General features: G+C 35.9%; 1 protein-coding gene across 1 annotated transcript in view; it reads left to right on the forward strand.

Annotated features, from left to right (window-relative positions):
• Nucleotides 1-7,356: 7,356 nt before the first annotated feature.
• LOC141914484 (beta-arrestin-1-like) overlaps nucleotides 7,357-26,882 on the forward strand; it is a gene marked incomplete at its 5' end in the record, with an annotated part of 79,795 nt that continues 60,269 nt past the window's right edge. Inside the window, 6 exons of the mRNA XM_074805705.1 lie at nucleotides 7,357-7,387; nucleotides 14,604-14,664; nucleotides 18,526-18,767; nucleotides 19,318-19,377; nucleotides 19,624-19,691; nucleotides 22,855-22,990. Coding sequence (XP_074661806.1) covers nucleotides 7,357-7,387; nucleotides 14,604-14,664; nucleotides 18,526-18,767; nucleotides 19,318-19,377; nucleotides 19,624-19,691; nucleotides 22,855-22,990 — 598 coding nt within the window. The remainder of the gene's footprint in view (nucleotides 7,388-14,603; nucleotides 14,665-18,525; nucleotides 18,768-19,317; nucleotides 19,378-19,623; nucleotides 19,692-22,854; nucleotides 22,991-26,882) is intronic.

Genomic DNA, 26,882 nt, shown 5'->3' on the forward strand with positions numbered 1-26,882 from the left:
TTGTAAAATCGCTGCTTGTTTACTGTACAAAAGCAACAATCAAAAACAACAATAAAGCTATTTTAGATTGTAATTGAATTTTGTTAGCCCATCCTCGCTTGCCAGAGTTTTGATTGCCTGGAGAAGCTCATGCCTAAACCAACCATAGACGCAAACCCTTCAACCCATCAATTATTATACCGCCCAAGATTTCTTTGATGAACAGTTTGCCGCTCCGCGTCCTCAAGTCTAGCCAATTCTTCGGATGTTTTATTTTTCTCCGGTAGGTTCACTCTATCAATACCACACTGGTTAGATCTATAGCGGCCGCTAAGAGGCAACCTCTCCGCCCAATAAATCATGGGCAGTGTAATAGACCAATAAGGTAATCAAACCCTAGCAAGCGAGGATACTTTTAGGCTACTCAAGTTATTGAAGTAATGTAACAATAATGGTATATTTTAGCTATCGTTTTGAATCTAAATTTATGTTGTCTAATTTGTCTTATTTGAGTGAAAACACAATTCTGGGTGGGATAGGCCTGCAATAGCAGTCAAGGCATAGGTGGTAATTGACATATTCAAGATCACATCCCGTGAAATAGCCAATTAGAACTTGTAATAGTGTTAACTGCAAGAGGGTAGGAGAGTCATAGGAGAAGAGGGAACTTCAATTCACTAATGAAATTGACGTCCTATAAGTATTCTGAAAACAATGATCACGAACGGTAACATCACTAAGTATAGGCTGCTGCAGTTAGTCTTCATATCTAGCAATTGATGCTTTGTGGTAGACTAAGTATTTTGAATTGACTTGATGCCTTTCTAGTATCGGCGACAAGGAGAAACGCTGAAATTTGCGGATGCTAATTAATATGACTGCCAATGCGGCACACATTGAATGGACCTGACCAATTCAATTCAATACAAGAGAATGCGTACAACAAAATAAACCTTTTGAATATCCAAAGAGAATTCATTTCCACAGACAAGACAACAAAGTGAAATTATTTGAAATGCACACATATTGCATTTTTTACTGTTGTATCCGTGTGTACCAGTCAAAATGACTGGCATTCTGTATTTTAGTTTGAACATGTTATTTCGTGAATAAATGCCGAGTCCAGATATTTTTTTCCCCAGGGGGGTGGGAGTACGGAATACCTGAAGCGTCATAGCGATTGCCAATCACTAGTAGTATATTCCCACTGGTGTTGTCTGATATAAGTGATTAGGGTTTTCTGTTTCTTCACAGAAAACCCTATTGATATTCGCATGATTATTAGGGTTCTTGCTGCTTTCGCAGAAACCCTCTTGTAATTCTGTTGATTAGCCTATTATTATTATTACAAATTTTCCACTTTCCAGCCAAAATTTATTCATAAAATGTAACTCCTCTCAGATTCGACCACTAACAGCTTATAAACGTAATTTTCATTTCTGTCAGAAATATAACTCAGTGCCTGACCATTTCGAATTTGCGTATAGTAATTTATTATGAATTTATTCCGTGTAATTACCGGGTCTAAACAGCGACAAGAATAACGCAAAGCATTATCATCCATTGATAAAGTACATCCCGCAAAGCCTACAAATCACCGGACGACCTCGACCGTCAAACTCGACCGTATATCGCGAATTCAGACTTACAATTAGTCCGGATCCGTCATTTACTGCGGACAATATGCAGCCAACATGGTGGATGGTTGAAATCATTATTAGCTTAATTTAATCGCAAATTTATGTCGAGTTTTAGGACTTTGATGAACTATGATCCCTAGAATTAGTCAATTGATTAATTCTATTAGTAAATCAATTTACGTTGGCTACATTTCCTGAAGATTTCTGGCTCAAATCAACGTAATATGGACAGAAATGGTAGGGATTTTCCTATGGAATTTTACTTCTGCGTTCACTTGACTACTCGGGTCGATGACGACAGCAGAGTTTATGCAATTTAAGGTGAGAATCCACTAACCAGGGAATGTTAGACATGATTTCTTGGTCTAACTGCAGTTGAGGTTACCTTTCCACTGGGTGGTGCTGTGATATGAGTACATATGATAGCAAATGAGTACTCGGCAAAGCAATGATCATTGTTGGCTACCTACTACTTGCCTAATGCCTAGCTTTTTTGGGGGATTCGCCTAGAATAGATTTAGGCCATTAATGTAGTGTGTAGAGCCATTGGAAAGCCTTAGTAGTTAGTAAGGGACTCGTTTACATTTATGTAGGCCTATACGACTATTTATTTGGACCGTAACCAGATCCGGCAACATATACTCGATGAAGCAATGATCATCGTTGGCTAGCAACTTAACACCTAGCTTTTTGGGGGATACGCCTAGAATAGATTTAGGCCCTAAATGTAGCGCGTAAAGCCAGTGGAAAGCCTAAGTAGTTGGTAAGGGGCTGGCTTACACTCGTGTGTACGACTATGTATTTCGATTCTTTCTTTCCAGCTATTATTATTCATGGAATGAACTGGTCACTACGGTCTTCAATTCCTTTGCCGATTCTTGCAGCTGGTGGGAATATATTTAAACCACAGTGTGCAAGTGTACGTTTCAAATTAAGCGTCTCAGATGCTGTTAGTACTTGACGTTTTGTGTAATTGTTTTTTTCTAATGTCATGTTTAAAATATTTGGATCAGTAATCAGTCGTGCTAGTGTACATGCAGAATTGGATTCATTGTTATTATGGGATGATAATTTACGAGCATCAAGAGTCCTACGATATACCCTTGATATGAAGCTTTTAAAAATTTATCAGAGACTTGTTTTGGAGTAAACCGTATAGCCCTTAAAATACCGAATCCACATGGCTTAACGGTCGGTGTCTATGCTCTGCGAGACAGTTGTAATAGATGTTTCACGGCAAACGCACGATTTAAATATTATACTTTCTTTCGCTCCTCTATTATATTACATAGCTGAGTAATTCTTACATTAGATTGCTTATTTACAGGTGGAAAGAGGTCAGATGGCATGAAAATCGACTGTGACTGACTAAAGCGTTGAGGTTTCAAAAGATGTCGCCAAAATGCTTGTATCATCATGGGTAGACAAATTATCCGATGATAAATGAAAACTTCACCTTGTTGATCGTCAGTTGATTTAGCTGTAATTATTTCGTCTGGATCAATCGACACATAATTCATTTCAAAATCTGTGTTCAGTAGAATTTCTTTCAATAAAATAAGAATCTATTTGACTAATTATTTACTAATGTATTCAGGAGTGAATGGTAGGGATTTTTAATTGATCTCAAAACCAGAGAAAGCATTCTTCAAAAATTCAGAAATTCCTAGACTCATAATCAAATTCTGTGAAGTCATTTAAGGTCTTTTGCTCGAATCAAGCCAAGGGCTCAGGTGGCTAAAATTCAATTCCTCACTGTCCTATAATGCCGAGTACGACGGAGTTTACACACTGAAAAACATTGCGCTGTGTAAGTGTAATTTGGATAAGTCAGCAATATAATGACGGCCCTGGCTCCATCTGAGACATAAACAAGTTGGACTGTATTGCTTCGATGCTTTGACAAATGGTCATATGTTATGGGCTAGAATTATTTCGATGAAATCTTCGTACGCTTCCCAGTTCGACATATGAACCAATTAGGCAGAAACCCGTTATCGCTGCTATGCAGCTATATTTATTATTATTGTTATTTTTTTCCATACTTTTTTTGTCAAAAGTACAGGCTTTTTAACATTACCGAACGCCTACCGCACGTTTCTTGCCACGTCGATTATCAATTCAAGCATAAATTAACAAATTTATTACCGAAAGATTGCACATTCAGCCGCCGTTTTTAAAAACTAGTTTTAACAAAAGCCCATTTTCCTCATCAAATCATATTACCGATACTCAGGAAATTTACTACTTTAGATTTTAAAAGCACTGTCGAGCTATTTTTCTTTACTAAATTAACCGTGTATTTACTAAGATTAATCATTAGAGTACCGGGGAGTCGTAGGCCTAAACTAAACACGCCGAAGAGATATAGTGGAGAAAAGCTGTTGTGTCGACGAGGTATCAAAATAAAAGAATATATTACTTTATTCGGCCGCTCCTATAGTACATACCGAACTTTGTCAAATGCACAAGGTATTTACTAAAATAAATACAAATGTAAATGTAAATACAATATCATTGTACGCGACCTTTAGGCGTTAGGCCTATAGGTACTGAGCTTTACTGTATCAAACAAACCCAGTATAATTGTTGCGTTTATTAATGTACTCATTGGATTGAATTTCAAAACAAAATTTGAAATAAAATTCAGGCAAGAAATTCAATAGGCCTACAACCAATCTCTCCGGATTTTAGGCCTACGCTTACATAGGCCAACATAGACTAGTAGCGTAGCCTCTATGAGGTTAAAACTAAGTTCACTGTAAAGGAGGAATCAGATTTATTAAAATGCATGTTAATAAGTGATTAACTGGTTCTGACTTCTTAATGATCAATCACAATTATCAATTTTATTGGCAAAAATGAAGATTTAAAAAAAATATCGTTTGAGCAGACAGCTTTATAAGCCAGACTTTTCCTTTGAATTTTTTCATCATTGATGAAACTGGTATTTCATGTCACTGCGACCGCAAGTGACGATTGCGTCGCAATGACTCATCGACCTATGCTCCCTTGCGACGGGTTGTGACTGTCAGCGATCCAGTCACAAGGAGTCGCACATGTTCTACTCTCTGTGACGTGACGCAACACGACCGTGGCAAGTGACCTACGCGCTCTTGCGATGGCAGAAACTAGTCGCACACAGTCACTGAAAATCGTGTTGCATCCAACTTGCGCCCACACTTGCGACGCAACGCGAGGAGCGCGTCGCAAGGCTGACCTACATTCAGCTTTAAGTTACTGCGGTGCCCTAGAAAGATCTTTTTTTGCGTCAGGGCAAAAGATTTTTTGTTCGAACCAATAATATTCCATTCGATTGAACCAATTTGAAAAAATCGTTAGAACAAAGTTGTGTCAGTTCGAACAAACTTTTTTGTCCAACGAAAGATTTTTCGTTAGAACAATTGTGTAATCGATTAAGAGTCGTTTTAATTTGAACAAAATTTTCTTGTCAGAACATTACGTTGTTTGGTCGAAACAAGTATATTGTAAAAAGTTTTTGGTTCAACCAAAAGTATATAGTATTTCGTTCAATCGAACAGAATTGTTTTCATTCAAAATTTCATTCAAACATTCGTTCGAACGAAATTGTTTTCACTCAACAAAATTTTTTGTCAGGACAAAAAGTTTTTCATTTCAACAATAACAGCTTTTTATTCGATTTTCTTGTCAGAGCGAAGAAAAGTTTTCCTTCGAACAAAAAGCGTATTGTTTGATCAAACAGAATTGTTTTCATTTGAACAAGATTTCAGAGCATTGAGTTTTTATTTGTTCGAGCAGATACATTGTTTCATCGAAGCATTTTTCGTCCCAACAAGCAAAATTTTGGTGAAACTAAATAGTCTTTTCATTTAAATAATGAGTAATCTTTATTCAAACAGAATAATCTTCTCATTCGAACATAAAGAATAATCTGAATCTGGGTTTTCTTTGTATCCAATATCCATATCATGACTTTTAGGTTGAAGCCCATCATCCATGTTTCCGGCCATGTACGGCACACAGCTTGTTTAGGTTGGTTTTGAAATTTACTTGGTCCGGTACATTTTGGTTTACTGAGTTTGTCATTTATCAGGACAGTAAAGAGAAGATGACTTAGGATACTACCATGCGTGACTCCACTAGTTAGACGGACTTATTCCAAGATGAGGCGTTCCGTTGATTTCGGCCACCTGTTTTCATTCAGATATAACTGCTGAGCCATTTGAGCGACCTATCATTGATAATGTTTCCTAGTGGCTTGTTTAGCAATGGCTGATATTGTACCTTATCAAAGGCTTTGTCAAAATCCATAAAGACTAATTATGACTTACAGTCTACAGCCTTCAGTGTCAAGTAAAGCCATCTGGTCCAGTTGTCCATGGTTTCAAGTAGGTCTAATTGACTGTTTGTCGACCTTCATTTTATAAAGCTGTGTTGACCGTTGAACAGGATTCTAAAACTGTGCAGAAAACCTGTTATCGCTGCTTTGCAGCTATATTTTAAAGTTTGAAATAGGATATAGCCTACAGTACATAGAATCTGCCTGTTCAGAATCGACCGTGATATTTTCATCAGAATTCAACATTTCATTTAAAAGCTGTTAGAAATGTCAAATCTTATAGATTTTATGTAAAAATGTGGAAAATTTGCCAAAGAATAAACATCATAATTCCAATAAGGTTTTCTGCGATCTGCAGAAAACCCTAGATATTTTGCATTCAATGTTGTTGAAAAGTCTTGGGGATTTTTGTCTTCTTCGAAGATTTGGGATTTTTATCCAGTTATGAAATTAAATGCTCGTCAATATATATTGTCTTAATAAAACTTAGGTAATGATGCAAGGGGCACATTACACCATAGTGAGATTGATTGACTAGAGTTGGCTTTTTTCCCCTTTGGGATCATTCATTTATTACGTACGCATAAAATTTGAATATTTCATCCGCCCCTCCCCTCTGCACGCAAAATTGGTAATTTTTTCATATACATTAAGCATACGCAATTGCACTGACCCCTCCCCCTCCCCTAATGCATACGTAATAAATGAATGACCACTTCCATGTCTGATCCATTGTTTTTGATAACTTCATCCAAAATCTAGAATAGTAAATAGTAACGAGTAGTAACTAGTAATCCATGACTGATAGTGCAGCTGTCAATGAATTGGATTAGCCCCCTAGCTTGTCCACTCAATTTCATTTCAATTTAGGTGGGTAGTCCACTGACTGCCATTCTGTTTCCCTTTAACTTTTGTCGAGATATTCATTCGATCATCTATTTGACAATTTTCAAGGCTCTGGTACACTTGACCATCACTTAGCCTACATTACATCTGTGCCTAAACGGTAATCCGTTCAATTGGATAAAGTGAAAATAACATTTCATTGATTTTTACGCTTCTTTAAACCATGAACTCCCAATTTCGACGAAGAAATTAATTTCCTAACAACGATTCTTGAATCCACCATATTGAATACCGGTATACAGTGTTTGTGTAATTCATTTACATAAACATTGAGTGTTGTCTCAAACACAGCTGAGGCACAGCCACTAAAACACGGCCCCGGCCGAACATCTGGAGCACGGCTGTTTGTAACACGTGCGATAATTTTGTGTTCGCATACTTCGGTCTGGGTTGACTGTGAGGTTCGAATTTCGGTTAGGCCTATATTAGCGAAACCACTGTACTCCCTAGATTGTAATATGATATAGCCTGTGATTAATATTGTATTATGTCATGATGTTCTCTTTACAGAGTATTCAAGAAAAGCAGCCCCAATGGAAAGGTAAGTTTTTGTTTCCATAAGTCTGAGGTTAACTTAGAATAAACATTACTCCGGGACTGTTACTGCACAGAAAAAGAACATCAATGACCATGAAATACTCCTTGTTTTTATGTGTGCTGTGGGATGTCTGCCGTACCCTTGAGACCTTATTAACAGGACACCGCCTTTTTAGATTTTTAGGCCAGCCATAGACTGAGCCTGATACTGTGCAAATGGAGCAAATTTAAATGACATGGTTTTCAGAGCTAAGGCCCTTTGACTGTGCAACTGAGCTTATATTCATACAAATTATTCATTAAAGCATTATCCATTCTCCAAATCCTAGCGAGCTGAATTTTGAAAAAAGGGCCTTGTTAGAATTTATATGAGCTTTTTCGCAAAAATCTAAACCCAAAAAATATCGGTTTAAAAAGCCAATCAGAAAGCAAAGACTCCTCTATGATTGGCTTAGCCGCTGAAATCAGCAGGTGTTCATGTGAACCTGCGGCATTTTATGCTGTTTATCTTCCGTGTTTTATTTTAAGATCTAAAATTTCAAGATATATGTTTCAAGATCGTTTTCTTTGAAATCTGTTGTTGATTTGGTTTTTGGAAGGTATATTTTTATTTGCACCACAGAAAATATCATTGACAATGTAAAGTCCGGGAAAATACCTTTTTCTTGCAAAAACCGTAAAGTTTGCCAAGTCTCTGTTTCTAGCTAATGCATGGGCATTAGTCAGTGCTGGGAATTGCTCCAAGTTGAGAAATCAGCACAATGCGCATGCGGCACTACATGTGAACTGCATGTGAACTTTAATGACTTAACAGTCGCTGTAGTTTCCATTAGGTTCGAATCCCGTAAAAATATTGCTTGTTCATCTTATAAGGGGCGCTATCAGGTTCGAAACCCGAAAATTACTGGTCGTATTTCAAGCGTTACGACATGAACTTTGATGATCTAATTTTCGCTTGGTTATTGTTTGCTGAATAAAAAAGTTACATCTTCCCGAATATGAAATAATGAACTTTGATAGCCCCAGGATATACTTTTAGCCTATGTGCTTTTAAGTTCGAATCCCGAATGTGTAACAGAAAAATTCATTCATCCTTTCAGCTTACAGCAAGATCACTTGAACACCTGTCATCCCCAAAAATACAAATGATCCTCTTAAGCGACCAAACAAACTGCGCCTCCCCGCTGGGCAAAAAGTTAAAACAGGTTCATTCCGGCGTTATAGTTCTATGTTTCAGCGTTCTGACATGACCCGAAAAAATACACATGTAGTGACGCATGCGCACGCGACCAATTTCTGGACTTGGAGGATTTCCCCAACACTTACTAATGCGCATGCGTTATAAACAGAAACTTACGGTTTTTGCCTTTTTCTTCCAATCGCATGGATGACCTTGATATGCTAATTAGCCATATATCAATCCAATTCAATTTTACTTTATTGAACCAATAAAATATCAAATACAATTCAACTTTGTTTTATTGAGCAAATTTCAGAAAATTCTATTCCGTATTCAAATCAATAAGACCAAGGGAAAAAATTGATCTGAGGTATTTGTTCCTGCCATTGCCCTGTCTGTGCCACTTATAAAACACGATTGTACTGTGTAAATTATAGGTATCGACTCTGAGCTGGGAGTGTATTTTGGCAAATATAGTGAATGCTCAGAATGCATCATTTGCCATTTTATGAAAATCTGACAAGCTGGTCATTGCGCTCATTGGGGCTCTTGTTTGAAATATTAATGTGAGGATTTGGGGCAGATGAAATGTCCACTCCTATTGAAAATAAATGTGATCAGCCTTCAAATATGTTTAATAACAGTAAACTCACTTCAGTGTTTACCATAGAATACTCCGATCAGAACTCAATGTAGCAACTCATCAAGCTTTCATTCATGAGATTTATGTATTTATTTCGACTCGCTGAATATTGCCCGGTTGGTAGAATATCCTTTTAGTAAGAACTTAATTACAGTAAACTCACTTCAGTGTTTACCGTAGAATACTCTGATCAGAACTCCAAGTAGCAACTCATCAAGCTTTCATTCATGAGAATAACGTATTTATTTTGACTCGCTGAATATTGTGAAATTATTTAGATTTTTGACATAAAATAATGAAAAATAGTTAAATTTCTAATTAAAAAATTGAAAAAAATCTAGAAAATTCAATTTAATAAAACATTTGTTATATAAATGAACGAAGAAACCGAATTCAAATTTGAAATTAAAGAAATGGGTGGGTGTGATTTGAACAAGCGCCTCAGAGAACATAAAAATTATTCAAAAATTTCAAACCTGAGGGTGGAGTAGCTAATCACGTTTATGAAACTAGTCACAATTTTGATTTTGATAATGCCGCTATAATCTCTCCCTGTCCCGATAAAACCAAATGTCACATTATGGAATCTGCCCTTATTATTGAAAATATGGATAAATGTGTTAATTAGAATGACGGTTTTTCTCCTCACAATATTTTGATCTCTAAATTTTTCGCTTCACTTGTACCCCCATTATTCTTATCCCGTTTGTCCAGCTTGTTTTCTCCGTTTGACACTTCCATTCACTCCCTCCCTCCCTCACTCATTCTTTGATTATCCCTTTGATGTACTTGCCTTTTGTTTTTGTCTGATTACCCCTTAGTTTGTCTGCCTTTGAACCCTCTGGACTTTGTTTTTAGATTACTTTAATCTAGTACTACATCCCCTTAGTTTGTCGTTTGCCTTCTTTGTTTTCTTCCTTAGTGTTCCGGTTTTTGTTATTTAATTACTTTAATCTTAATCCTTTAATCTTTATCATTTGTCATATTCTTGTATGAATATACTGTTATTTGATTTTGTTCTCAGTACGCCCGATGATGGCTAACAGTTGTCAGCTGAAACGTCGCTCCTCATATATAATCATTCTGATATAGAATTTTTCAATCTTGGCTTTGTTATTGTGGGATTTCTCTCGCCATTTTATAATCAAATCTTGTATAGGCCTATATTAAATTGAATTTTCTAGATTATTTCCCTTTTTTGATTAGAAATTTAAGTATTTTTCATCATTTTATGTTAAAAATCTTAATTATTTCACTTTTTAGTCAAAGATTTTACTATCTGAAAATACAATTATACACTTACTGACTTATAAATGACAACAACCTGACGAATTATTGGTTTGTCAACTCACTGAGAAAAACAAACAATTAATGTCATTTAGTTTTGCTAAATATGGCCACTATATTGAATTTCATCTTAGCATGATACATAGGTGGAATTCTTGATAGACTTTCATGAAACTAAGTGTGAGGGTTTGAGCAGGTGAGAATTCCATCCATAGGCCCTATACAAAATTGAGGTTTCTCGCCATTAAATCTCGCCGCTGGGTGGCTAACTTGAATTGAACTAACTTGAACTTTCCCTGGAGAAACATTGCCACTTTCTTATTTAGATGTTCTTATTTAGATGTTCTACTAAACTGCGTGATGTTTGAGGGTTAAAGGGTTTATTTCAATTCAGTGTCGTACCACCTCATCTAGTTCATACTGCTTTCATCATGGTTGCAATACGGGATATCGACAGATTCAAGTTCTGGAATTTCTGGTTTGATGGCGCCAGTCAGAACCGGAATTCCTATATTACATTAACGACATCCCAGACAATATCCACTCAACAGCTAGGCTATTCGCGGATGATACATTGGTCTATCTCACTGTCTCATCCCAGCAAGAGGCAGACATACTATAACAAGATTTAAACCCAGTAGTGGAATGGGAAGACCGGTGGCTCATGGCATTTCACCCTGAAAAATGCCATGTCCTCAGCATAAAAAAGGACGAGCAACAACATACCCTTAAACACCCTTCAGACCTGGTGTCAGTCGGCAGCCTTGCAAGCTTCAAGGCTGCTCTCCCTAGTCATTAGTATTCATGGCTATTTTAATGAAAACAAAAAAAATATCCTTTAAATTTCTCCCCGATACTTATATTTATTCCTCTGCGCATACCCAAAACTGTAATATTCATCAACAAGTTGTTGCTGATAGTAAACGGAAGAAGAAGAAGGAAATTGGAACCTAAATCCACCATGTTTCAGTTCATTTGCAATAAAAATCTCTCGCTTCAAGTTTTCATGGGCTTGCATGCTTGCAAGTCCATATTGCTATCACACGGATTGATAACTTGCTTGGGGAGTCTTTCGTTAGAAATTTTCTTGGGCTCTGATATTAACACACATTTAATGCAGTAATAAAATCTAGGTTCCTTTCGTATATTGGCTATAACAGTTGTTATTTTCATTGTTTTATGATTTTGTTTAATCGTTTTTGTTATTTTAGCAGCGCATACCAACCTTGGTTGAGCGTGCGTGATCAGTCTTGAAATTGGTATTCATGCACGGCTTAGTGCTGCCGACAATTCAATTCATTCTTTATTGACACAATAAAAATTTCACAATAAAATATTTACTTTCACGTTTTTAAGAAATTCTTTTAATTTTCTTTTACTTTCATTGGGTGCTTGCGTAAGCGGCTATTTGAAAAATCTCTCTATGAACATTTATATTTTTCAGTTTAAATATCTAAAACTTAAAAACCGCTTTTTTCTAAAATAAATTCTGAATTGAATTGAAGACTGGTTCCCTGTCTCCAAAGAGCCAGGGGGCGGTAGTCTCTGGTGGCAATAAACTTTATCAACTTTATCGATGATCATAGTGGATTGTCATTTGAAGGAAATGCAACTTATTCTTGCTTAATGTCTTTATTATTTTAAAAAGAAAAATCACGGCTCCATCTATTTTCGTGTTCGCTTCTCTTCACCTGAAGTCACTCGAGTTAGTCACTTATTCTTTCAGTCGTAAATGTTTCTATGCAAAATCATTTCAACACAATCCGATAAGTAATCTAGCAATTATCAACATGATGATAGATTCCGTTAAGACACTACAATATTCAAATAACAACTATCCAAAAGCTTGCACTAACTTGGTCCTCGTCTACAATAAAACCATTCTGATTCCCAGTCCCCGTGTGTAACATTTCATGTAGTGATGTAAGACAACACCGATCTCTTAGCTCTTTAAAAAGTAATCGGTTCAAAGTTCGATTAATTCTACTACAGAAATACAAAACCACCAAGCCAGCTTTCAGTACAACCATGTCAGCAAGCCCAATTTTAGAATTTCTTTTTATCACGATGCCTACACCAATTCTTGATGCATTTTTTCATGTAGTGTGATCTTTGGGCCAGCTAAAATGGGCTTTTCTTTTCATGTAAGGATATATTAACAGAAAATGAACATTATCGCCACATAGCCTATCCCTCTTAACCATTTTAAAACTTGTTATATCGTTACAATGTAAATCATTCTGTAAAACTTTGAATACTTAATCAATCTTCTTCTACTGCGTCATGAAGGTACTAGGCCCGTGGGCCTCTTGTTAGTTAGCGATATTTTACTTACTATACATCGTCACGCATAATCCTTTAAGTATGATATCCTGACAATGTGTTGAATTCGATAAAACCTCACCTCGAGCGCTAGATATCACTAGAAACGTCGGAAATTTACCAAAAATCACAAATTTAGCGATGACGCTTGAAGCAGCTAATGGAAGTAAAGACTGGTGCCGGGTGACATCATTTCGTAAGACTCTTAAGGGGAATTTATTGCAGGCTACACTGATAAATATGAAATAATAATATGAAATGAAATTGATTTTAGAAGGACTACACTCGTAGATTCATGATAAAAATATGAAAAGTACCAGAACTCGAACCAATAATCGAAATCGGGCCATCAAGTGCTGCCACCATGTGATACCTGGCAACCAGTCTTTACATTGTCAGCTGTTGCAAAATTGTTTTTTGGCCAGCCGAAGGCTGAGCCTATTACTATACAAATGGAGTGAATTTAAATGACATGGTTTCCAGTGCAAAGGCTCTTTTACTGTGCAACTGAGCATATATTCATACAAATCATTCATTAAAGCATTATTCATTCTCCAAACTCTACGTAGCTGAATTTTGAAAGAGGGCCTCGAGAGCTTTTTTGCGAATATCTGATCGCAAAAATATTGGTTTTGAAAAGCCAATCAGAAAGCAAAGACTCGTCTATGATTGGCTTAGCCGCAGAAATCAGCAGGTGTTCAGGTGAACCCGCGGTATCGTCTACTGTTTTACTTCCGAGTTTTATTTTAAGATCTAAAATTGTCATTTCAAGATCGATTTCTGTGAAATCTTTAGTTGATTTGGTTTTTGGGAGGGTTTTTTTTATAAGCACTACAGAAAATGATATTTTCTGTATCATTGACCATTGTGCAAAGTCTGGGAAAAATAGTTTTTTCTTAAATCGGATAGATGACCTTGATATGCTAATTAGCCATGTGCTCAAACTACAAATTCAATCAAATTTTATTCCGCAAAAAAATATCAAATCAAATTCAATTTTACTTTATTGAACAAATAAAAACAAATCCAATTCTATTTTGTTTTATTCAGAAAAATTTCGGAAAATTCAATACTATTCCGCAATAAAATCAATATGATCAAGGGAAAAGATTTATCTGAGGTATTTTGTTCCTGCCAGATCCAGTCGCTGTCTGGGCTACTTTCGTATTCTACAATTGTATAGTGTAAATTATTAGGTATTGACTCTGAGCTGGCGGTGTATTTTGACAAATTTAACCCATAGAATGCATCATCATGTGCCATTTTATGAAAAGCTGACAGGCTGGCCATAGTGCCCCTTGGGGCTCTTGTTGATAATTTTAGGATATTTATAGTGATTTCTAGCCTTTGCAGTGAGGTTTTATCGTATCCAATTTAGCGGTAGGATATCATATTTAAAGGATTACGCGTGACATTGTTTACTAAGTAAAATTTCGCTCATTGAAAACTTGTAGTGAGAGATTTTCATTGCAAATGAAGTAGAACATGGCTGATTTAGGTTCCAATTTCCGGTTCTGACTAGCGCCATCAAACGAAAAATTCAAGAACTTGAATTTGTCGATATCCCGTATTGGTTGTCAATGTGTTTGTTTTTGGCTTCACACTTGCTTATTCAAAAAAGCTAGTCCAAGACTATTTAAACCTGAGATAACCGCGAAAAGACATATGCCTAAAGGTAGCCAGAGGTATCCGTTCAGATTTAAGTGGGGTTAACACATTCTGTATTAATGCACCCAACTGCTGACTTGCACATATTTGGAAATTTCACTCTGAAAGTTTATTTTTCAGATCACTGCTTATTTGGGGAAAAGGGATTTTATTGACCATTTGACTCACATAGACCCTATAGGTAAGTCTGTTTCAAGTACATTTAACAATAAACCAGCTGCACCATCTCTTATGTACGCATGTACTACAAAATGCTGACTTCAACTCTTACCATTGTACAATGTGAAACACTGAATTGCGCACAGTTGATTTTTATGGACTTCAACAGGTCAATGGATGCAGAACACTTCTAGAAATTATCATGCATATTCACGATGGATCATGTAGTAGTGTGTGATATATGTAAAGTGCTTCTGGCGATTGTGTCAATTGATAGATTTTCATAAAAACATTTTAGCTCACCGGGACACCTGTTAGGCTTTTTTGGTTTACCTTTTTTAGTGATAGTAGAGTTGGCATTGAGCCAATGATGTATAATCATTGTACATTTTTTTATGTGACCATTTGTTCTATTATAATTGATGCGATTGAAGACATGTTAAACAACCGTTGATGATATGGTCAGCTTTGTTAGATTTTATTCAGTAGTAAAGTATCAAAAACCAATTCAATTCGATACTATTCATCCAAAATACACTCAATCACCCTCATTTTTATTTTGCATTATTAAGAAAAATCATTGAGACGTATGAACAAGTAGATTGATCTACATTATTTGTTCCGGTCAACTGCCTGACTGTGTTACTAAACCAATGTTTATTTTGTCAAATATTACCAATAAAGGGCATTTTCATGAAAAGCAAATACAACAGGTTGGTTGTATGGCATCTGAAGCTCTTGAAAAAATTTACCTATCCTTCATGACCTTAACCCTTATTTTTGCCTGACCTGGGTTTCTAATGACTGGCCCCGCATTTAGCTGTGGGTGGTATTTTTGTTGCCTTAGCTCATCCGTTGGTGGGCAGTCTGTTTTAGAGATTTTTGCACTGCTCTTCAATCTACAATTTGTTGACTGATTCATTTATAACATTGTATTTGAATTCTGAGTGGTGGAGGATGAAACCAATTGTTTTTGACTTATGATTAGGGTGGTCATGTGAAATAGGCATTTTATACCTTGTTCCCACTTCAGTTTAGGACTGATATTTTTTAATTAAAAACACAGTACACAGTTTTTACAGTCATTGAGTAAGCGAAAGTTCAGATAAATTTGCTACAATAGATAGTTCTGGCTACTTTGTATTGTTTTACAGAAGGCCTATATTTGGTTGACTAGTATTGTTTTACATTATATTTAGTTGCATGGTGATAAAAGTTGATCACAATAATTTGAATAAGATTTTCTAATGAAAGAAAGCCAAATTTTACATTCGAATATGACTACCTGTAATGGGGTTACTTGAATTATCAAAATCATAATTTTCCCCTTTCATGACCCACGAATCTCGATGTAGATTTAATAGGAACAGAAAATTCCTTTTTATTCAAGTAGATTTCACAAGGACAATGAATAGTCACTTGTAAATGGTGCAGATAGGCTATGAAGTAAATATGGTTTTATAATGCCTACACACTTGTCACGGCTCCCTTTGTTGAGCATATTTTTTGGCTGAGGCCTATATTCTGCACCAAATGCATACGAACTTTGCCCTCGACAAAATGCGTACGCGAAATGCATGTGTTGGCGCCTTTACCAAGTGAATGACTACATTGCTTGGTGTGAACAGCCATCTTGTAATCTTTGAGCCTGTTGCTCATTCTTAACCTTCATTGTAACTCGATTAAGCTACATATCATACTCTGAAATTTTAGTTTAAGTTGAGTTACATGTACTCATCTGTACATCTTGAGTACCAGAAACTTAACAGTAGTCATAGTCATTGTAATTAAATCAAATTTTGAAGCAGCAGATCATCAGCTAATTCTATTTTAATCTGCCAATAATTTCATTCGTATTAAGCAAAAAACCAAATTCAACTCAATTTAATAAAATATAATCCATCGTTGGAAAAAAAAATTGATTTTAAGTATTTGTCATTAAGCAAATTGACATAATTTTTATGAGGATAATAGATAAAGCTACAGCCTTGCAGTAGGCCCTATGAGACACTTGTTAAAATGATCCAATTTGTATGATTAAGAGACTAATTGAGAGAACAAATATTTTAACAAAGATTATGAAAACAGGACCTTGAGAGCACAGGACCGTTGGTCCCCTAGAGTTGATTCATGTGGGTCATAGAATTTCAAGGTGAACTGTATAGAATGATGCCATTTTCACCATAGCTACTTGACAAAGCAGATCATTTCACATGGAGATGAATTGCAAGTCTTCCTCGTGAAAAGATTAAAAATTCCAATTCAAATCTGTGGAAATTAGACGGTTGTTGAAAGTTTAAATTCTAAAATCGTATGTTTTCATGCTGAAAAAGCAGTAAGTAATACTTGTTTTACTTGATTTTGTACCTACTGCCTCTCTTTTTTAACCCTTTCGCTGCAAACATGGTTTAATTGTGGTGTACTTTGGTCCCAGGGGTGGATCTAGGGTTTAATTAAGGAGGGGCAGCAGGTAAAGTTAGGGCACATTTTGATGAATGCGGGCACTCTAAGAGTATACTTCGCTCGAGCTTCCAGAAAATTTTCTTAATTTGATGCAATTTAAGAGGTATCTGGGCTTTTCTGGTGGCACCTGGGAGCCTTTGCGAATCCTGTATCCTAGACATGTATACGTATTGAATTGCCAAAGATAAGAGTCGAAAAGGAAGAGTGGTCCATCCCCCGGCCCCCCATGAAAGTCACCGGAAAACATCAATTATATTATTTTTGAAACACCCAATTACGGATGGTTAGGTTCTGTAAAGTATTTTACCTAAATAAAAAAATTGAAAAAAAATTTTGAGGGCACCTTGAAATTTTGAGGGGGGAGCGCTCCCCCTGCTCCCCCTTGTATCCGCCCCTAGGTCCCAAGGTAAAAAAAATTAAAGCAATTTAAAGAAAACAATTTATATTGATTGGGCCTTACTTATTTGTGATGTTTCCTTGGTAAAAGTAGCTAAAAATATGATTTAAAAAATCCGACCACCACAAGAATTTGAGAGCATAGTACATTAATTGAGCCATGACCTGGTGCCACCAGCTGGCCAATCATCTGAACCATCTGGCGAAAGTTTTGCCATCTTATTGAAAAATTAAGAACTAAGTTGTGTGGTGTGCATACAAGTATGAGTATGTACAACTCAATGTATTGAGTTGTAACGATGTTCGATGACTAAGGGGTGCTAGACAATACTTATCGTCGAGCTGAGTTTGTCATACGTACATTAAATGTCAATTTTATGCGGAGCCCAGCTTGCCATGCGCGGCGAAAGGATTAATATTGCCGGTGCTACCTTTAGAATTAGGTAATAGTAGGTGTCTTTCAAAAAGAAAAGAAAAATATATTTCATCACTACCACAGAGTTGAAGTAGATTTAGATGTTCCAACCATAAATTACCAATAGAGACTGGTAGATATGAAAACAAACCACGGAACGAACGAGTTTGTAATAAATGTAATCTGAATACTATTGGGGACGAATATCATTTTATACTGAAGTGCGAATTTTTATTTAGAATTAGAATTTTGTATATACCTAACAGATATAAAATTGGCGCAAATCATTATACATTCATCCACTTGCTCAATAATGAAAACTCGTATTACAGTCTATCTAAATACATTACGAACGACTGTTACACGGTTGTTATAGCTAGGGCTATTAATTGTACACATTTGCCAGCTTCAATATTCATATTGATACTATTTTGTTATGCTCGGAAAAATTGTATATCTTTTTAGAGCTATAAGATAAACTTGAAACTTGAACTTTAAAACTTTTCACTCGCTCTTTATTTCCGAAGTCCCTTAATCGGCTTCCTATATATTATGTAATTCTATACATTATGTAACTATGTCATGTTTTTCATAATTTTCCACCAATAGATGGCGTAGTGTTAGTCGATCCGGAGTATTTGAAAGATCGTAAAGTCTTTGCACATATACTGGCCGCATTTCGGTACGGTCGCGAGGATCTTGACGTACTTGGATTAACGTTCCGTAAGGATCTGTTTCTTGCATCGGTGCAGGTTTATCCTCCAATCAAAGAACAACAAAAACCGCTGACCCGTCTGCAGGAACGACTTATTAAAAAATTAGGACCAAATGCGTACCCATTTTTCTTTGATGTAAGTGTGATTTTAATTCAGTTGATCTTTTGCAATATATCTAATAGTTATGATGCTCTTGCAGTTGCCAGTAGCACTATGAGACATGTCATTATTCCTGGGCAATCGTAGTTGCCATTATGGCATTCTTAGTTTATGAAATTTCAAGTTCAGAAATATCATATAGTTTCAGTGCTGTAATGGTTCCCCCTATGAGATATTGTTCCAGTGCTTAATCAGTATTTCTGTTGTTTCAGTTTCAGTTGCTAGAGATATCAGTCGAGTGCGAGTTACCACTTAAAAGTTCTAGTGCTTTATTACTTACAACTGAAATAACTCATTTTTCCAGTTGTTATTAGGCCTATGAGACATTTCATAGATGCAGTGCTATGCTAGCTCCCACTGAGATTTTTCAGAATTCCAGTGCTGAAACTATGAGATATCGTAGTGCAAGTGCTTTTCCAGAGGCCACTATGATGGTATCCTCCACTTAAGAGCTTTTCATCTCATTTCCCTATTGGTCGATATGATAATTATGAAAGAAATGAATACAATCTTAATATTCTTTCAGTTACCTCCAAATGCGCCAGCATCTGTGACATTACAGCCTGCACCTGGTGATACTGGCAAGGTATAGTAAGACCTTCATTGTTGAATAAAGATTCTAACCAAACCCTGCTCATAGGAGGCATAAACATTCCAAGTAACAGGTGCAAAACTCTGTCTGTCAATTGACTACAACTGGAAGTATCTTATCATTTATGGGCTCGAAGTTTTGTAATCTTTAAAACATGAAAAAGACTATGAACACTGCATTTTTTAAAATAAAAGGTAAGCTGATAGTACTCAGAAGGATTTTTTCATCCATTTTTTTCAGCCATGCGGAGTTGATTATGAGTTGAAAACCTTTGTCGGAGAAAGCATTGATGAAAAGCCACATAAAAGGTAAATCAGACTCAGATACGCCAGTCATAACATACAGAGGTTTGTACCTGGGGTCATTCATTTGTTACGTACGGATAAAATTTGAATTTTTCAACCCCCCCTCCCCCTCTGTACGCAAAATCTGCCTTTTTCATGTACATTAAACATACGCAATTGCACTGACCCCTCCCACTCCTCTAATGCGTACATAATAAAGGAACGACCCCCTACTTCTCAAAAGCAGCAAAGAACATTATTTTCTTCCCACTCCCACTCACTATGTGATACTCAACCATATGGAGATGACTAGGTGAATAAAAGAAGCTGACCTTATAGTAGTGTTTTGGATGGGCTTATGCTCGAATAGTTAATTGATTCTTAGGTTGCACGGAGGTGTTAGTTATGTTTTGTCTATATTCTCATTATTTCCAAGATGTTGAAGCCCCAACTGTTACTTCTTCCATAAAAACCTCACAACCTCACAGAACCTCTGTGTATCAGTAATCTTCTCAACGACAGGGTTCGATTTAAGCCCTGGCGAGGCCAGTGAATTTCCTATCAGGCCAGTAGATTCTTTATTGCTAGAAGTCCGTCAGGCCAGTGGATATTTCAGCTACAACTGTATGTGTAATTTCATCTTTGTGCAAACATGTGTTTATCCGTGTCTTGTTGTGTGTTTTCCATTGTGCATTCCCCCAGTCCGCTCTCAGTATACAGTCCGATTATAGCTTTGTGTTTGCTTCATTGAATGAACGAAGTTTATTTAGACACAAAAGACCAGTACAGAGGTCAAGAGAATACAAATATATGCAAATATAAATCATTAATAATGTTCAGTAATGTGTCAAGGATTCATTCCAAGCCAAACAAGTCTGTACTCAGAGAGGGGATGAACACTGAAAACTAATGAATATGACAATAGATTATGATATAAACATATGATAGTTCTGATAAATCAGATCCTTACAATATTGATGGTAATGATAATGATAAGAATACTTATAAAGTTAATGATGAAAATGATAATAAATGATAATAATAAGGAGAAAAAAAAATGATAATAATAAAATTTAAAAAAAAATGATAATAGAAAAGAAGAAAAAAAATACACAGCACGCAAAATAAAAAAAAACTAAAAAAATGATAATCGTGCACATAATAACACTAAAAAAAGAAAAAAAAATGATAATAATAGAATTTAAAAAAAAATGATAATAGAAAAGAAGAAAAAAAATACACAGCACGCAAAATAAAAAAAAAATAAAAAAAACTGATAATCGTGCACATAATAACACTAATAGTAATGCTGATAATAACAATAATAAAATTAATGTTAAGGCTAATAATAACACTGGTGAATAATAACACTGGTGATAACACTAATAGCAGATAAGGAGACTAATAATTACACTAATAAAGACACTGATGATAATTCTAATAACAAATAATACTACTAATGATAACCACACTATAAATATCATTACTTGGAACTGCGTGTAGGGTCCAGGGCATCCCTAGCTGATCAGAATAGAAGGCAGAGTATGGTGATGAGCAACTGAAAGCGTTTGCCACTAATGGACAAAATTTGAGATGTTGTCAATTTGAGTTTTTAGATCCCAATTAAGTAGAGAAATGCACATTATGAAAACGGGAGTTCCCCTGGAACGGGTAGTTATCAAAGCAATCTTGGTATACATGTATATCGGATTGAACTCGATCTTTTTATCAATCTGTAGTTTTCCCTCAATCGCCTGTCTCTGTATCTACAGCCACTTGAATTAGATAAAAGACAGCAGTATAAAAACTATGGGCCGGTAAAATGATCTGTGGACCAATAATGAATGAAATTTTTTCCTTAAATATAACCCTGCAGCGATTTGGAAAACATTAGTATACTTACTTATTTTGCCCCACTAACAATAGAAAAATAGTGTAAATTTTTAGGCCAGCCGTAGGCTGAGCCCATTACTATACAAATGGAGGGAATGTAAATGACATGGTTTCCAGAGCAAAGGCTCTTTTACTGTGCAACTGAGCATATATTCATACAAATCATTCATTAAAGCATTATCCATTCTCCAAACTCTATGTAGCTGAATTTTGAAAGAGGCCCTCGTTAAGATTTATATGAGCTTTTTAACGAATATCTGATCGCAAAGATATTGGTTTTGAAAAGCCAATCAGAAAGCAAAGACTCCTCTATGATTGACTTAGCCGTTGTGTTCAGGTGAACCCACGGTATCGTCTACCGTTTTACTTCCGGGTTATATTTTAAGATCTAAAATTGTATTTCAAGATCAATTTCTGTGAAAGCTTTGGTTGATTTGGTTTTTGGGAGGAAAATTTTTATTGGCGCTACGGAAAATATTATTGACCATTGTTCAAAGTCCGGGAAAAATAGCTCTTTCTTAAATCGGATAGATGAGCTTGATATGCTAATTAGCCATGTGCTCAAACTACAAATTCAATCAAATTTTGTTCCGCAATAAATATCAAATCCAATTCAATTTTACTTTATTGAACATATAAAAACATCAAATCCAATTCAATTTTGTTTTATTGAGCAAATTTCAAAAAATTTAATTCTATTCCGCATTAAAATCAATAAGACCAAGGGAAAAGATTTATCTGAGGTATTTGTTCCTGCCAGATCCAGTCGTAGTCTGTGCTACTTTTGTATTCTACGATTGTATTGTGTAAATTATTAGATATTGACTCTGAGCTGGGAGTGTATTTCGACAAATTTAACCCACAGATGCATCATCATTTGCCATTTTATGAAAAGCTGACAGGCTGGCCATAGTGCCCCTTGGGGCTCTAGTTACTGTATGGTGATGTTGATATCATCACTTCACTTCAGTTATCAATCAAACTTTTATCAAAACCGGCTTTATTTATTTGTGAAGGTTATGAACGATGCAACAGTATTTGACTATGTGATGTTTATAACTATATATATATATATATATATATATATATATATATATATATATATATATATATATATATATATATATATATATATATATATATTAGTTTATTGATGAATGTATTTATGTATGAATGATATGTGGCAAGTTTGATTGTATCTCATGATGTAATTTGTGAATAAAATACTTAATCATTTAAAAAACTGTTATTTATATATTTGATTTATTTAATGCTATGATTTTGCCATTTTTAGGAACTCCGTCCGTTTGGCAATTAGAAAATTAACTTACGCCCCTGAGGAACCAGCACCACAGCCAAGTGCGGAAGCCACAAAAGATTTTTTTGGCAGTTCGGGGCATTTACGTTTAGAAGCTAGTCTTGATAAAGAGGTATGTTATCATATATCATATAATTGCTCTTTCATTTTTGGGCGTTTCTATTTTTGTGGAAACATCTTTTAGCTCAAGAAGCATTTCGGAATCTTTAGATTTGATATCATCATTACAACGTGGAGTGTTTTTATGAAAGGTTACAGATACAAATTCTCTGCAGATCCGCAAGAAATCTCAGAAACATGATAGGGGGTTTAGGGTGTTGCCAACCTCCTGGTCTGGTGTGACTGGTTATTGGGTCGGTCTGGTGCGATTCGTTGTGAAGGTGTTCATAGCAGGTTTACTCATCTCTTCTGTTACATTTCTCGTTATCTACCATCTAAAGTGTCAACTTGCACCTGCTTGCAATGTTTTCCTATTAACTCTTTCAGTGCCCATGTGTGGTTTGAGAAAAACCCTCAGAGTGCCCATCATTGTTAACTAAAAAGTAGGAAAATCAGTAGTAACTTTGGAGATCCATAGAGTGAAAACTGTAAGAGCTTTATGGTAATTGAAAAGTTGATAGGGTATGATCCTTGGAATATTTTGGTGACAACTTTTCCGACTGAAAGTGACGCCTTATGGAAATGGGCTAATTTGCAGAAATTATAGTTGGTTGCCTATTTATTTGATAACCCCCTAAATTTCAGGTATGAAAATGAACAAATCTGGTTTGTAGCCTCAGCTACCAGCTGAAATGGAATAGTTTATGTCTACTGTCCGAAATATAAATCATATGGTTAATTATAATGCGCTTAAAATGAGCTTATTATTAGATCACGTAACCTCTGGATAGGTGCCCACTATGTCAAACGCAAAAACTTAAATATTAGTGATTCGGTGGTTTTTCAATTTTTAGGCCAGCCGTAGGCTGAGCCTAATTACTATACAAATGGAGCGAATTTAAATGACATGGTTTCCAGAGCAAAGGCTCTTTTACTGTGCAACTGAGCATATATTCATACTTCATTTACTTCAGGGTTTTATTTTAAGATCTAAAATTGTATTTCAAGATCGATTTCTGTGAAAGCTTTAGTTGATTTGGTTTTTGGGAGGAATATTTTTATTAGCACTATTGTGCAAAGTCTGGGAAAAATAGCTTTTTCTTAAATCGGATAGATGACCTTGATATGCTAATTAGCCATGTGCTCAAACTAAAAATTCAATCAAAAACCAATTCAATTTTGTTTTATTGAGCAAATTTCAGAAAATTCAATTCTATTCTGCATTAAAATCAATAAGACCAAGGGAAAAGATTTATCTGAGGTATTTGATACCTCAAATAAACCTCAATATTTGATACCTCAGATAAATTTAACCCACAGAATGCATCATCATTTGCCATTTTATGAAAAGCTGACAGGCTGGCCATAGTGCCCCTTGGGGCTCTTGTTTGGGTTAAGGAATATGAATTTGATTTGTTTCAACCAGTTACTTATTCAGGGGCTCAACCTGCACTGCTTGAGATACTGTTTGTCGATTGAGTTAGTTTTGCTATATCCTAAATCTTACCATTCAAAATATATTAAATGCTGGATGTTCAAAATTGCTCTAAATGCTTGGACTGAATGCACTTCTTCTAAACTATGAAGTGGAAACTCATTTTTACCTTCATGACGTAGTCATGAAGGTTATAAGATGGTAGTGAGTCGATGACGTCAATTTCGTGTCGCCACTTATAACTTGTTGGTGGGAGTTCAGAGGAAGATTTGTCAAACGAATAAATACTTCAATCTTATTAATGCAGAGTGTGAAATTTTGCTTTTTAAAAATATTTCCCTAAATTATTAGAAAATGCCGATAGTAAGACTGTGGGAAAGTTTTTATCGTTGAATGGGCGAATCACGGCGGTATTGTGCACCTGTTATAAGGCGGAAATAGTTCCATGTGAAGGCGAAGCTTTTAAATGATTCGACAGTCAGAGGTGGTTTATCAACTTTTTTCAACTATAGTGCTCCATTTTAGCCCACTTGGGACTTTAGTCCCAGCGGGCTATTGCATTCACTTTTCGTCCATCGTCCGTCCGTCGTAGCGTCCATCCGTAGACGGAATCCAATTATTTTGAGAAATTTTGAAGACCCTTCAAGGTAATGTCTTCATATTTGGTTTATACGTGTATCTACCCTAGACACATCTTCATCCCAAAAACTGGCCCTTTCAGAGTCACGATGGCCGACTGGCAGCCATTGTTGTTCGCCAAAATCAGCACTTTTTACACATTTTCGAAGTTTTCGAAGGAAATTTTGAAGACGCTTTGATCAATGACCTTGATCTTTAGTTTATATTTGAATTTACCTAGGGCCCATCAGCATGAGAACAATTGGGTCGATCTGACTCAAGATGGCCGTCCTATGACCTTTTTAGTGCCGAAAAATGTCAATTTTGGCCAGAATTCTAGGTCCTGTAGCTTCATACTGCTTTGCCATTTCTCATTGCAATTTGTGATGGGTATTCTTTGGAAAGGGATGTTTTATACCTGAGACAGGTATTTTTGATCAGCCAATAATGACTCAATTGGCGGCCATCTTGGTGTCATCAGTACTCATTCGTAGGTGGGAAAAAGTTTTTCCACATTAAATTGATACCTAAGCATATTGTGTTACTATATTCAATTGGAAAGTTGTAGCCCATAATATGTTCTATGTTTTGGGTGAGTTTCAAGGTCATTGGTTTTTGTATATGGCCACCAGGGGGTGTTGAGTAATACAATAACTTAGTATTTCTATATTATATTTGTACCTATGCATATTTTGTTACCACAATCAATTGCAAAGTTGAAGCTCATGACATCTTCCATGATTTTGGTGAGTTTTAAGGAAATTAGTTATTCTATATGGTCACCAGGGGCATTGAATAGTAGAATAACTTAGTATTTCGTTATTAGATTGGTACCTAGGCATATTTTGTTACCATGACAGTGCTTCATCTAGCATTAGAAAAGGGTAGGGTGCTGATTTCTAATAAGGGCATTTAGTAGTACCCCCTGCTACGATTGATGACTAGAAACTATGTTTAACTCTGATTTTGCCATGAGTGACACACTTGACCACAGTACATCCTTACACCTATGCCTGTCAATGAACAAAAGTTAATCTATAGGGCTTTCAAAATGATTTGGAAAACCAGTTGCAGTCAAAAAAATAGCAGAAACAAGCAATCTCAAAAAGCAAATGATACAGCGAAAAAGAGCCATCAATAGTGTATAGGCCTACATGAAATTGCATATTTTTAATCTTAGAAATATCAAATTAATTGATTTAAATTGATAGTGTTAGTGATTGGCAGTTAACTGTTGATAATTGGTAAGCAGCCAGCTTAAGAACACATTATTGCTATTAGGCTGCTCAAACTAATTGTCTCTGCGAGTCTCTCTGTGAGTTCACCGAACAAAGTTTTTCACCTTGTATATATAAAATTTGTCTAATAGTCTAGATAAAAAGATCCAGAGCATCACGATGTGTTCAAAACGAACCAATCCATCGAATATTCACTACCAGCTTTACAACGGTAATCGCTAGAATGATTGGCAGTAGTTTGGAAGTCAGCCAATTTCCTGGAAACTTAAACTAGGCCACGCGTCTGAGGCACATTTTCACAGGATGCACACTGACTGCAGTACATTTAAATATAACCACTGATCACATGAGCTACTATCGTTGATATCATACGAGATATTTCATAGTCATCGCAGAATACTTACTAACAGTCGGATGCAACAGCTTATTTTGAAAGCCCTGACTCATTACTCGTGACTGACAAGGGCAGGCGGGCGGACCTACGGCAAGTGATAAAGGCACAAGGGCGAGCATGGGACACATCTGAATGGCACAAGGGCGGCTATTTTCGGGGCATATGGTCAACAGGGGCATTGAATAGTAGAATAACTTAGTTTTTCCATATTAAATTGGTA

This window comes from Tubulanus polymorphus, unplaced genomic scaffold, assembly GCF_964204645.1.
Source record: "Tubulanus polymorphus unplaced genomic scaffold, tnTubPoly1.2 scaffold_27, whole genome shotgun sequence".
NCBI classification, from domain to species: Eukaryota; Metazoa; Nemertea; class Palaeonemertea; order Tubulaniformes; family Tubulanidae; genus Tubulanus; species Tubulanus polymorphus.